This window comes from Crocodylus siamensis, chromosome 2, assembly GCF_052110815.1.
Source record: "Crocodylus siamensis isolate JL-2025a chromosome 2, ASM5211081v1, whole genome shotgun sequence".
Taxonomy (NCBI): Eukaryota; Metazoa; Chordata; order Crocodylia; family Crocodylidae; genus Crocodylus; species Crocodylus siamensis.
Window position 1 is genome coordinate 272,015,937 of NC_143396.1, and position 12,259 is coordinate 272,028,195.

Consider the following 12,259-nt stretch of genomic DNA (forward strand, 5'->3'; position numbering starts at 1 on the left):
AACTACGTGTGCAGCAGGGTTAGGGGGGCAGGTGGCTGCAGGTCAGGAGTGAAGGACGCCAGCATGGTCTGGGGTGTAGGGTACTGTGGTTGGGACTAAGGGGCAGGAGTAGGTCTCGGCGGGGGGGGGGGGGCATATCACTGCCCCCCTCCCAAAATAATATTAACCCCACCACCACCCCTGACAGGTGTCCTCGTTTTTGAAACTGGAAATATGGTAACCCCTACTTACCTTATGAAGTGAGCCCTAAGTCAAACAATGCAAGAAAGAATCCACAAAAGTGGGCTAAATTTCCTCAGACGACTGCTAGACAGCGAATGCAAGTAGGTGTGCGCACGCATGCACACGCGCGCGCGCACACACACACACACACACACACACACACACACTTCTTAATCATTGTCCTTTCCCTTCTTTATTGATGTTCTTAAAGGGCGAGGTTAAAAGAATTTTGAACATAATATTGAAGAAGATGAATTTCAGGAAAAAGGTCCACATATTCATACCAGCTACAGTGAAAACTTTCATGTTCCCAAGAATTTTACCTCAAGAAGGACCATTTCATCATTCCTATTAGCACTGTAATGTGGGGCACATAACTGCCTAGGGCAGACAAACACATATTGCACAAAGAAGAGGCTATTTTAAGTAGTGGTCTTGGTGCCTCAAAGAGCCAGAGATGTTTTGAAAAGCAAATAAAGTTTTGGGGCCACAAGTCCCAGTTGCCACTATTACAAAGGAGGTGGTTGCTGCACATGCAAGTCCAGAGTTAGTTTGTTTAAGGACACTGCACTCCTAGTTTTAAGTGTTTTTGCAGTAATGCAGCCACGAAGGCCTGGATAACTGAAGACATGACATCAATAGATACTAAAGGGTCCAGAACATCAGTGCAGAACGCGCCACAACTACTTGGATGTACAGAAACAGTGTGAAATGAAGTATAAACTCACGCCCCCAAGTCTGAAAACTGAGTTGGATATTTAACAGCAGATTCCCTTCACAGTACAGACAGATCAGTAGCAAATCGTAGTTCAAAAAAAAATTTCCTTTTCCTCCAGCATTTAGCTTCAGCTAGTAGCCTTTCATCCATGTATTAAGCTGAATCATTTACCAAATGACCAAACGGGACAGTGCCCCTTTCACTTTTCTTTGAATATAAGGGAAAAAAAGGGACTGCAGTCATTTTCTGTTAAATGGTTAACTTTTATTTAAAAAATAAAAATGAAAAGCTGCTAAAAAGATAATCTGTGAAGACTCTGCTTTCTTAAAATAAGAATTCAGGGTATAAAATCTGATCTTTCAAACCTGAGCATGTCAAGGGGTTGCCTCACGTGAGGTCTACGTTAAAAAAAATGCAAAAAACACATTTCAAGTATCTAGCTGGCAGCAACTTGCCAGAGAGAGGAAAATATTTGGACATCTTTTTAGCCCATGAACTCTTCACCTGTTAATTACCTGTCACTCTTTTGACCTCATAAAAACAGCCAGCCAACTCCATCTCCATGACTTGCAGAAGATAAGAAGTAGTGGTATAACTGGGGTGGGCTATCAGGGCAACTACTCCGGGCTCCAACCGGCGGGGCAGCAAAAGAAAGCAGCTGCTGTTGGTAGCTATGCAAATCGTGACTGCATGGAAACTCGAAGTTGCCACTGCCCCTGTGCCCTTGGCACCCAGTTGCATCCCTCCCTACATTACTGATAGCAGTCATCAAGCCAAGGACATACTGAACTAGGAACCAGTTACCAAATCCATGACTGGTTTCTTAGCAACCGTTCAACATGGCCCATCTGTTTATCAATATTTCCAATGAAACTGTCTCAGGGTTTAAATTGCCACCAGCTAAGTTATGGGTGGGAAAACAAGCGCCAAAATTAAATTAGCAATTGACTAATGTTTGACAGCCATTTGGAAACTATTGACCAAGTGCCTTTTTGAGCTTTAACTCTTTGGCACCTGGAGCTGAAAACTTGATGATGCGGATTAACAGACTCCTTTGCTTTAACACCAGACTTGCCATTTAATGATTGCAACAACTTGAAGGAATTTAAAGAGCCACAGTTGGGACAAACCACAGCCTGGAATTTAGGTTTTTGTAAAGTAAGATTTTACAAAAACAGCACACTAATAAGAAAAAAAAATCCCAAAGATGTAAACATTATGCCCAAATGGGGAAAGAGCTTGACTTTTGATTATCAAATGAACATTTCAGCATCTCTCTCAACCCAAAAGCAAAACCAAAAGTAATACTAAACTGGTCCAGGGATGTTTTCATGGCTCACTCTCAGTGAAATGGAAGCAGCCAGCAGAACAATGTAAAATGGGAGAAGTCAGGGTTTTTTGTTTTCAGGAAAAAAAAAAAAAAAATCTTTGTTTCAATAAATCTAAAGTGATGTTATTAATGCAAGGAACCCGTCCTAAATATTTACTCTGACTCTTTAAATCGGGCAGAAATTGACCTGGGGTTTTTTTGTTTGGGGTTTTTCTTTTGTTTGTTTGTTTTTTTAGAGAGAGCCACAAAAATGAACATAACAGAAATTAGGTTTAGAAATAAAGAAACCTAAAAAACCCCATCAGTTAATAAGAAAGCACATGGATAATGGGAGAAGCCAAGAGAACTGGCAATACAAAGCTGAACTGGAGGCTGATGTAAATAGGTACAATATAGCTGTATCATATAGCTGACTTCAATTAATCTGCTCTGGTTTATTTCAACAGAGGATTTGGTCCCCAGGGCTCTACGCTGGAGTCTGTGGAAATGCCAGTTAGTAAGTGTGGTCTTCCCTACTGATCTCTCATTTGCATTTTCATGCCAGAGCAGCAGAGAAGTAAAAAGAACAAAGCAGCGCAGTGGCAGGCAGGGCGGGCCTGGAAGGATAGATGCAAGCACAACATTCTTAGCTTTGATGGAGGCGTTTGCTTTTAAACCCAGGGATCATAACTAGAAGTTACAAGGGGTGAGGCCCAGTGGTGTCCTTTTACTATCAGCTTCTAATCCAATCCTACGCAGTCAAACACAGATTAGCAATCAAGACAGCACCCTGTAACAAAGCTCATGGAGACACTGGCATTCTCAATAGACACATGCGGCCCTTTTGTGTTCCTCCACACATCTTACCACAGCTGTGACAGACTTCTCCAAAACTCAGCAACATCCTCTCTCACATGCATTCACCTTCTTGGTTTACACTCTCTCCCCACTCCTTCTCATGCAGTTTATTATTAGGGATACAGGTTTTAGCAGTTTATTATTTTCACATACAACTTTGAGATAGCATCTTTCATGGGGACTGTTTGTAAAGCAGAGCTAAAACCTTTGGGAAACAAGTCTGGGAAACATGATTAACAGTAAAAGGCTGAAAGAACTGAGACTATTTGATCTGGAGAAGACAGGCAGGATTTGATAACTGTCTTTATAACCATCCTTCAGGTATTAGAAGAGGATGATGATAGATTATTCTTTGTGGTCATATGGGACAGAACAAGAAGCAAGGCTCTTAAACCTGCAACAAAGTTAGATATTTAGATTAGATATTTGGAAGAAGTTTCTCAGTGTGAGGATCGTTAAGCACTGGAATAGGCTATTTAGAAAGACTGTAGAGTCTCCATCTCGGAACATTTAAAAAAAGAAGGTTAGACAGGCTCTTGACTAGGGTGACTTAGACAAGGATGATCCTACCTTTAACAGGGGGGTGAACCGAATGACCTTCTGAAGTCCCATCCAGCCCTATGTTCCTACGAGTCTATGATCACAACTGAATAAATGGAAGTAGACAGATGAACTCCTACAGGGCCTCACTGACCCCAGTGAAGCACGAGGGTCTGTCAGTCTGCATGGAACTAATGGCAGGATCAAGTCACACCAAATATTGACAGCAATCACGCTATTAGAAAACCTACCTGAGAAAGGAGTTTATTGTCATCCTCCAGCAGTTTGACTTTTGTTTCAAGTTGCCTGATATAGTTGGAAGATGAATCTTTAAAGAGAAAACAGAAAAACTGATTAACCCTCCTGTGCTTTAACCTCAGTAGTACCGTTCTACAACAAGCCTTGTTTCTTCCCCCCCTTCCTGTGGAAAGAACCAAAAAAATAATGCTCTGGGCTAGAGCAGACTGAAAATTTCTGGCCCAAATTTCTATTAAAACAGGAGGTTCAGGAACACTGATCTGAGTATTAAATTCATGTCAATTCAAAGGAATCGTTTCTCTCAGGGGGAAAAGAAAAAAGATTCTGAAAAAGCTAAAATTCTCATTTATACATTTTCTCATTTCATTGTTTCAAAACAGCACTTTTTTTTTTTTTGCTTATAAATTCCCCTCAATTTTTTATTAAAGTCTTTTAAAACTTCAGTCAAAGTAAAAATATTTCAGTTTGGGTAAAGTTCATTCCCCCTCTCCTGCTATTTCTGCAGCTATTTAGTGAAGCAAAAATCAGTTAATCACACAGTTCTCTAAAAGGGGTCACAGCTGGAATTCGATATATTAACAAGGCGAACAACAAGAGTACAGCAAGACCTCAAACCTGAAGTGCAGACACAGACAGACAGGTATAGCCAGAAATTCCTGCTAATGTGATCTAACTTGCTACTCCAGAAGTAAGTGAAGCTAGGCATAAATAGCAATAGGGCAGTAAAATGCAATCTCACATAAAGTGGCTGTATTCAACCTGGATAGTGTTATGGCCCGTTTAGCATTACAATAAAACAGCAACATGAGATAGGATGACCTGGTGCATAAGATAGCTTGCCAGAGAGCTCTGTGGGTGGGTTCTGCACAGCAGTAACATCTGCTTTTAGTTTTGAAACATGCTTTGAAGCAATATATTTGCAAATTTTACACAATAAAAATGAAAGAGTGGGCAAAATCATTTAGCTGTTCTCATCACATTTAACCATTTGCTGTACTTTCTTTTGCGTGCGTGAACATGAAGAACCTTATTTCTGTTTCCAATTTTGGTAACAGCACGTGTGAAGTGTTTTGAGTTAATTCTGTTGCTTAAGCAAGTGGAAACCCTGCGCAAAACAATATTCTTAACATTCTTTGTAAAACACATTTTACCAGATTTTAATTATTTTGAAACAGGTGCAAAGCCACAACCCACAGTGGCTCATACTAACCATGACTGAGAAAAACCAAACCTCTTGGGTTAAGTACAGACAGTCAAAAAGCCCAAGGCTGAATCAATTCAATCTTCACAAATTAGTCTAAACTGCATAGACTGAACCAATAAGCAAGTGAGCAGACATTCACTTTTGATTCTGGAAATGCAGCCAAATGCCTGCGGTGGCTGCCCGGGCCAGAAGCTAGGGGCACACATCTCCCTGCTCAGCTGGAGCAGACAGTTTGGGCCAAGGCTAGACCACACACCGCAAGGTGTGTGTGAGGGGAGGCTACAGAGCAACCTAGGATGCTGGCGGGCTGTGAGTTAACTTGAATCTGGAGGGGACATGCTGATTTCTACGTGCTTTTGAAAGCACCACTCAGAGACAGACCCACGTAAGCAAGGTGCACCAGTAGGAGCTTTTACATGTATGAGCTCCCTCTAAAGGTCAGTCCTACACAGTCACAATCATTTGTGGAAACATCAGCTCCCAGTAGAGACACCAAGTACCTTGAAAATTCTTTAAGATGCTGTGCAGCCCCGTTAGCATGGAAGAGAAACCTAATCTCTGAAGGTGCTTTGACTATTCATGAGAAAAACTGGAATATGCCTGATGAAGTGCCAAGCTGCACGCGAAGAAAGCATCACAACAAGTTAAGTAAGATTTACAAGCATCTACCAGAAAATATTAAATAGCTTCCAGAGAAATGTATTCATGTTGTGTTAAAACTGCTTTGTATTAAACAAGTGATTCTGGATATTCTTCGTAACAAAATATAAAAAAGCTATTTGAAACCACATAAGTTCTCAGACCCCTAACAATAACAGCCACAGGCTGCTCAGTGCCAATCATGAGCACATTACTAGTGAAACACATACATATCCTTGACTTAAATTAAAGGTTTCAGAGGTATCCAAAGTTGTTTGAAAAAGCAGATGTAGTGTTTTGCAGTTAAATGGTGTGATTACCCAGTGATTACCTAGAAATTAGATGCCACTGGACTGCACATATTTTTGTACATTCTTTTTGGATTGGGTTTGCGTGCACATGTGTCTACACAGACATGCACAGAGCTACTGTGGCTAAGAAGTCCTCATATGAGCCCTAAAGATGCACAGTAAGGTGAGATGCAAGCTCAGCCATCACTACAGCATATAGGTGGACTTTTGCTCAGTTTCCCAGAGCAGCATGAACTGTTGTACCCTGAGACTCCTAAAGAAATACTAGCACTACCCTATAAATTACATTTTTTGTCTTGTACCAGTCATAAACTAAGATTGCATAAACCATCGCTCCTAGCCCAAACAACTTATAGTAACAGTCTTTAGGCCAAAACACTCAGCTCCCCATCCACAGTAGCCAGAGTAAACATGCTAGAAACCTGCTGACCACAATCATGTTTTAAAAACCACTGTAGGTTATGTTGAGTATATGGAAAGGCACTCATGCAGTTTTTACAATCCAGCTTGTCCTAGACTCTGAAAGTGATTTATTCTCTGGCAGACCATAGTTTCTGAGCACACCAGTTAATAAAAAGGACAAAATGATAGACGAAATGGATTTCTCCTTTTTCAAATTATGCCTCTAGTACCCAAAGTTTCCCTGCCCTCTGCCCCATCACATACTCAGGGCAACCTGAAGCTGTGGGCACTGCCATCTTTGAAAGTCAGGTGTGAGATATACTAGGTGTAATCTAATCAACCACCACCCTGTACACGCTAAACCCATGTTTAAATTCAATAATGACTTGATCTTTAAATTCCACCCTCCATAAGAAAAAAGTGATCAGAGTAAAATAAATGCAAAGAGAGAACAAAAGAATACAGATGAGTTATTTTGCCAGCAGTAAATGATCTGCCTCCAACAGAGCACAGAAAACACAAGTCAGAGCTGTCAGCTTCTCCACTGTGCTCTCCGAGATTGATCACCAACACCTTATGGACATTCTTTATGTGAGGTAGGTGCCAGATGAGCAGTTAACATCATGATTTTTATTTTAAAAGATCCCATAACTCTCCAACCTGCAGGCGCAAGTGCTCAGCAGCAAGACCTAGGCTGATTTTCTCCCACGTTAGATCAAGAACCACATTCCCAGAATTTTTCTGCCTCTGACCTCCTGGTTATCAGTGAATTCCACCCTGCAACCTCCCAGGAACATTGGAAAAAAGCATTTTATACATACCCACAACATACTGCTCAGCTGGAATGTTAATGGCTCATATCCCCCCCCCTCCCCGCCCCCCGTCACAATCATCATTAGAAATTAAACAAATGATCCCAATCACCATATAAGTCATGTGTTCAGCCTTTAGGAATGCTTAACCCAAACTCCAAATGCACAGGCTTCCCCCTGGTTTCAGTGGCTCTACAGAATCCAAAACTTCATAGCATGTAAATGGCACATCTTCAGGCCATACTCTCAGCTGATGTAAAAGGGCACTGCAATAGAACCATCTGATTTGTACCAGCTGAAGACACAGTACCTTAGTTCGGTTTAGTTTGAGAGGCAGCTAAATCAATAGGCTCTGTATGTGGCCAGCATGGTCAGGGAGGAAAGAGAAATAAGGGAACTCTGTGTGGTCAATTATGCAATGTGCTAAACTCTTACAGTTGCCGTGATGTGGGTTTTGCAGGCTACAGTGGAGCTCATCTTCCCTATGGATACTGCTCAGTCAGTCCTGCTCTGCTCTTATCATTTGAATTCTTCACAAGCAATTGTATTAGCAGATGTCTGCCTTTGAAATAAACCAGGGGAGAAGAACTTCTACTCAAAATGTTACACCCCACCCTGATATCCTTCCCATTACACATGTTCAACTTCCTGACAGTCAGTCATTCTGTGCAGTGCATTTTTCAAAAGCAAAAATCTTTCTTGTCAATGCAGCACGATACAAGTTTGTTTGCCCAAGGGCATTGCTTCTATTCTTCCTTATGGTATGAGAAAAAGTTTCTATTCAAATGAGAGAAGAAAGGGATAGATTCCCTGCTCTGTTTGCCTGTCTCTCCTTGGTACTGACATTTTAGGATTAGATGACAGAGAAAATTACCTGGGGGGAGCCCCTTACAGGAGCCTTTCCCCATCTGGGATCTAACTGGTCACACAGCATGGAGAACATAGGGAAAACGTTAGGAAGCGCATGTGGAACAGCAGGATTTGTTGGTGTAGTGCTGCCCTAAGTCACACAGGGAATAGGAAGGAGAAACGGTGCAACAGCTCATGTGGGTTAAATGTAGGAGGCTGGAAGAAGTAGAACAGGATCAAGAGTCTGGATTCTCCTGCCAGCAGACATCAGAGCCCGGCACAAAACTGCCGACTAAGTTGTGCTGACTCATTGTGGGAGGTCCCCTACTCCCAATTTCAAGGCGGTGGGAGTGGCTAAGGAAGCAGAAAAAGGAAACAGGTGCTGGTGAAGACACTAGGGAGAGAGACATGCCACAGTGCCAATGTTCCCCGTAAGTGCAGTTAAGAGTGAAAACAAAACTGATGAAGACTTTGGTGTTAAGACCTGTACTTAGTCATGGGATCATAGAAAATTAGGATTGGAAGGGACCTCAGGAGGTTATCTAGTCCAACCCCCTGCTCAAAGCTGGACTGTCCCCAACTACTGTATTTACTCTATTAGAAGATAAGTTTTCCCCCAGCCCCATTTAACATGGGAAAAAAGCCTCCTCACCTTATAATCATGCACAAGGCAGCAGGGGGTGGGGGGCAAGTAGCTGCTGTGGCTCTGGGCCCTGCCCAGGGTTGGGGCCAGAGCCGAGGCTGTAGCTGCCACCCCTCTCCCCGCCTCTACATGCCCTGCCACAGCCCTCAGTCTCCCACACACACTGCTTCTCCCTCTCTGCTGCACTCCTCCTTACCTTTGCTCCACAGCAGCAGGCTCTGTCCCTTTTGCAGCCTGGGGCATGGAACATGGCCTCAGCCTGGCCCTGTAGCAGCAGTGTGGTGTCAGCATCGCTGCTCCAGCCCAGCCCCATGGCAGCAGTGCTGGCTCCACACCGCTGCTAGTGGACAAGGCTGGAGCCACGCTCTGTGCCCCTGCCTGCAGCAGGGACTGAGCCTGCTGGTGGGGGGAAAAGTAAGAGGGGGGGAGGACAACAGGGGAGAGACCGGCAGGAGAAGAGACTTTGTGGGGGTGAGATGAGAGGAAGGAGCATGGGGACCTCAAGCTGAGGGGGACAGAAATGGTGTGGAGGAGGGAAGAGGGAAATCAGGGCAGTCAGACTACAGGGCTCAGGCACAATGCAAGGCAAGTGTTGTGGAAAGGAGGAAAGGGGGGCGGAGGGCAGGCAACAGGGGGCAAGCTGCCTACCCCACTGCCTCCACATTGCCTGCCCCCTACCACCTGACCCACCACATGCCCCCCCCCACTACCTCCTACAATGTCCGTCTCCAACCACCTTTCCCTACTGCCCCCCTCATCACCTCTCCCTCCACCACCTGCAGTGTGTGTGTGGGGGGGGGGGGGGGACCAATTTAAAATGATCTTCCAATAATTAATTTCCATACATGGAAAGCTATACTACATCTATAAATTTTCCATATGTGGAATCTAATTACTGGGGGCTGGGGGTCACCTTACATTCAGAGCTGTCTTGCATTTGGATAAATACAGTGCATGATCCCAGCCAAGGCTTTGTCTACCCAGGTCTTAAAAACCTCTAAGGATGTAAATTCCGAAACCCCTCTGGGTAGCCTGCTCCAGTGTTTCACTACCCTCCTTGCGAGAAAGTTTTTCCCAATATCTAACCTAAACTCCCCTTGCTGCAACTTGAAACCATTGTTTTTTGTTCAGTCATCTGCCACCACTTAGAACAGTGTGGCTCCACCCTCTTTGTAACCATTTACTTATAGAACAGTCATCATTTACTTATCGAATTTAAGCACTTGAGCTATATTGTTTATAGAGCTGTAAAATCTGACATCCCCCTTTTCTACTGTGCCTCTGGGGAAAAAAAAAGGACTAATTGTATGTAGTTCATAACTTCATCTCTGATAGAGGTGCCTGAATTACTCTCTGAACTCATAAAAGGAGCATTCTTATATTATCTACCCTCATGAATATTTACTGGTCTTAAAAAAAATTCCACCTGGAATAGGGTATAATACGACTTTGATGTAATCTAGCTGAGTAACTCCTCTCTCTGCAGACAAACCACTTAATGCTCATTACAGCTAAACCAAGGGGACAAGAATCACTCTACCTTGCTTTAACTAAATGGCCTTTGAGGGAGAAAGGGAATTTGTCTCCCTCCAGAGGAAACCTTTTTAAAAATACAAATCAGAACCTGTTTTACAATTAAAAAATAATAATTTCTCTGCGCCAGGAACACAAAGTCACAGGCAGGGACTGTTGGAGACAAGGCATTACAGTTCCTCATTTTAGATTTCAGAAAATTCCTCCTGACAAACAAATAAGATGAGCCATCAGTTCATTTTGACAGGAGTGAAAAATGATAGTTGTGTTCCCATTGTACATCATTTCACAAATCCAAGCACTCACAGAGCCCAGGTTCTCATTGCAACCCCTGTTTCATATCAAGAAACATCTGTATAAGGAAAACATCCTTCTAAAGATTTCTTATTTTGAACACTTAAGGGAGTTTAATCAAAATCCATATTAAAGGCACTTCATTAAGATCAGCCTACCACAGACAGAGAGGAAAAGGCTAATGTCGTTGTCTATAACAGAAAATTATGGAACAACCATTGTGAATGTGCTAATTTGCAATTATACCATACTGCTGAATTAACTAAACTAGTGCACACATGGGCAGTTTGCTGTGCAGTGGCAACAACTAGTTAGGATTCTGTCATTTAAGAACAGGCTGGATTTTTTTTTTTTTAAATGATTCCACATACAGCTTCCCAAGGGAAAAGTTCTAGTCCTGCCTCTTGGGTAGGGACATGCAAAACTAGTTTGGAATAAGCTGTAGGCGATGTACTATCAGAAGTAATTATGACCAAGCAGAAAGATGAACTAGATGAGGTGAAACCAGATTTTTTCTACTGGTATTCTACCTGCATGCAGATTTTCCATTACTATGTGTACTTCAAATCATGAGCCACAGAATTGCCCCTCATGTTGAACAGAAGTGACAAAGTAGGTCCCAAATCTACTGCATTCTATCCCCAAACACTGAGACGTCTTTCCCCCCTACACATACACTTAATCTACCTGTAATTGTGAGACATTCCACAAATTAGCAAGAGGGAGATTTACTTGCCATGGTTTCCCCCTCCCCATGGAAAAAACTTCCACTGAAAAATCAAACATAGGAGATTTAACCACATGAAAGTGCATCAGCATTTTATCCCTCTATCGCCCCACAATGCCAACCAAGATGGTTTGTCCTCTATGAAGTGCAGTCCCCATCACCAGCAGTGTCCACTGATCTGAACTACAGGGAAGAACACCAAAGGAAGGAGGACAAATCCTGCACCCAAACTGCCTGCTTCTGCTCAACTCCTCCATGATCCAGAGGAGTCAAGCAACAGCTTCCCCTGTGCCTTCCCCAGACCAGGGAACTCCAGAGATACCGTTTCCCCACAACTCAACTCCTCCTGTGGAGAACTTAAGCTGTTGTTGACCCCATCTCCCCCCCCCCCCCCACACACAACTTTCCTGAGACCAGGAAAGAGAGTGGGTGGGTAACTTTGCCCAGTGCCTGCTTTCTCCTCCCAAACTGTCCAGGAGGATCATACTGGTGCAGTCACCAAGGCTCCCCACAGACTACTCAGACCAGAGACCCCCAATTAACTCAGACAACTGGCACACAGGTTAGCCTGTCCCAGTTGTGAGTCACCATACAAAAAAAACACTAAAACTGAGCTACTGTATGATCAATGATACTGAGCTCTGCTATCCAAGTCAAGACTTCTTGGTACATTTCCCATGGTTCTTCCTAGTACAGTAATCAGACTACTGTACAAATCTTTCCTAATTAAATGAGGGAGAAATGGTTTGTCTGTGTGCACAGGGCAATTAATGAACAGCACTAGGGGTGTCTCAGTATTTAAGCTCAGTGTGTCCTCACTGAAAAATGGGCAGGTTATCAGCTACAGTAAAAGGATGTCCAAGGAGAAGGCAAAGAGCAAAACCCAAATAGGAGCCTAAGTTAACTCTAGAGCAGAGGCACATTTCTTGGTGTTGGTGGT

At 43.1% G+C, this 12,259-nt stretch overlaps 1 protein-coding gene across 5 annotated transcripts in view; it reads right to left on the reverse strand.

The window, feature by feature from the left end:
• Positions 1–12,259, reverse strand: part of CCDC85C (coiled-coil domain containing 85C) — a 185,071-nt gene that overhangs the window by 79,958 nt on the left and 92,854 nt on the right. For all 5 annotated transcript variants that reach the window (XM_090033997.1, XM_090033995.1, XM_090033996.1 and 2 more), the window contains exon 2: positions 3,899–3,975. In XM_090033997.1, coding sequence (XP_089890123.1) covers positions 3,899–3,975 — 77 coding nt within the window. The remainder of the gene's footprint in view (positions 1–3,898; positions 3,976–12,259) is intronic.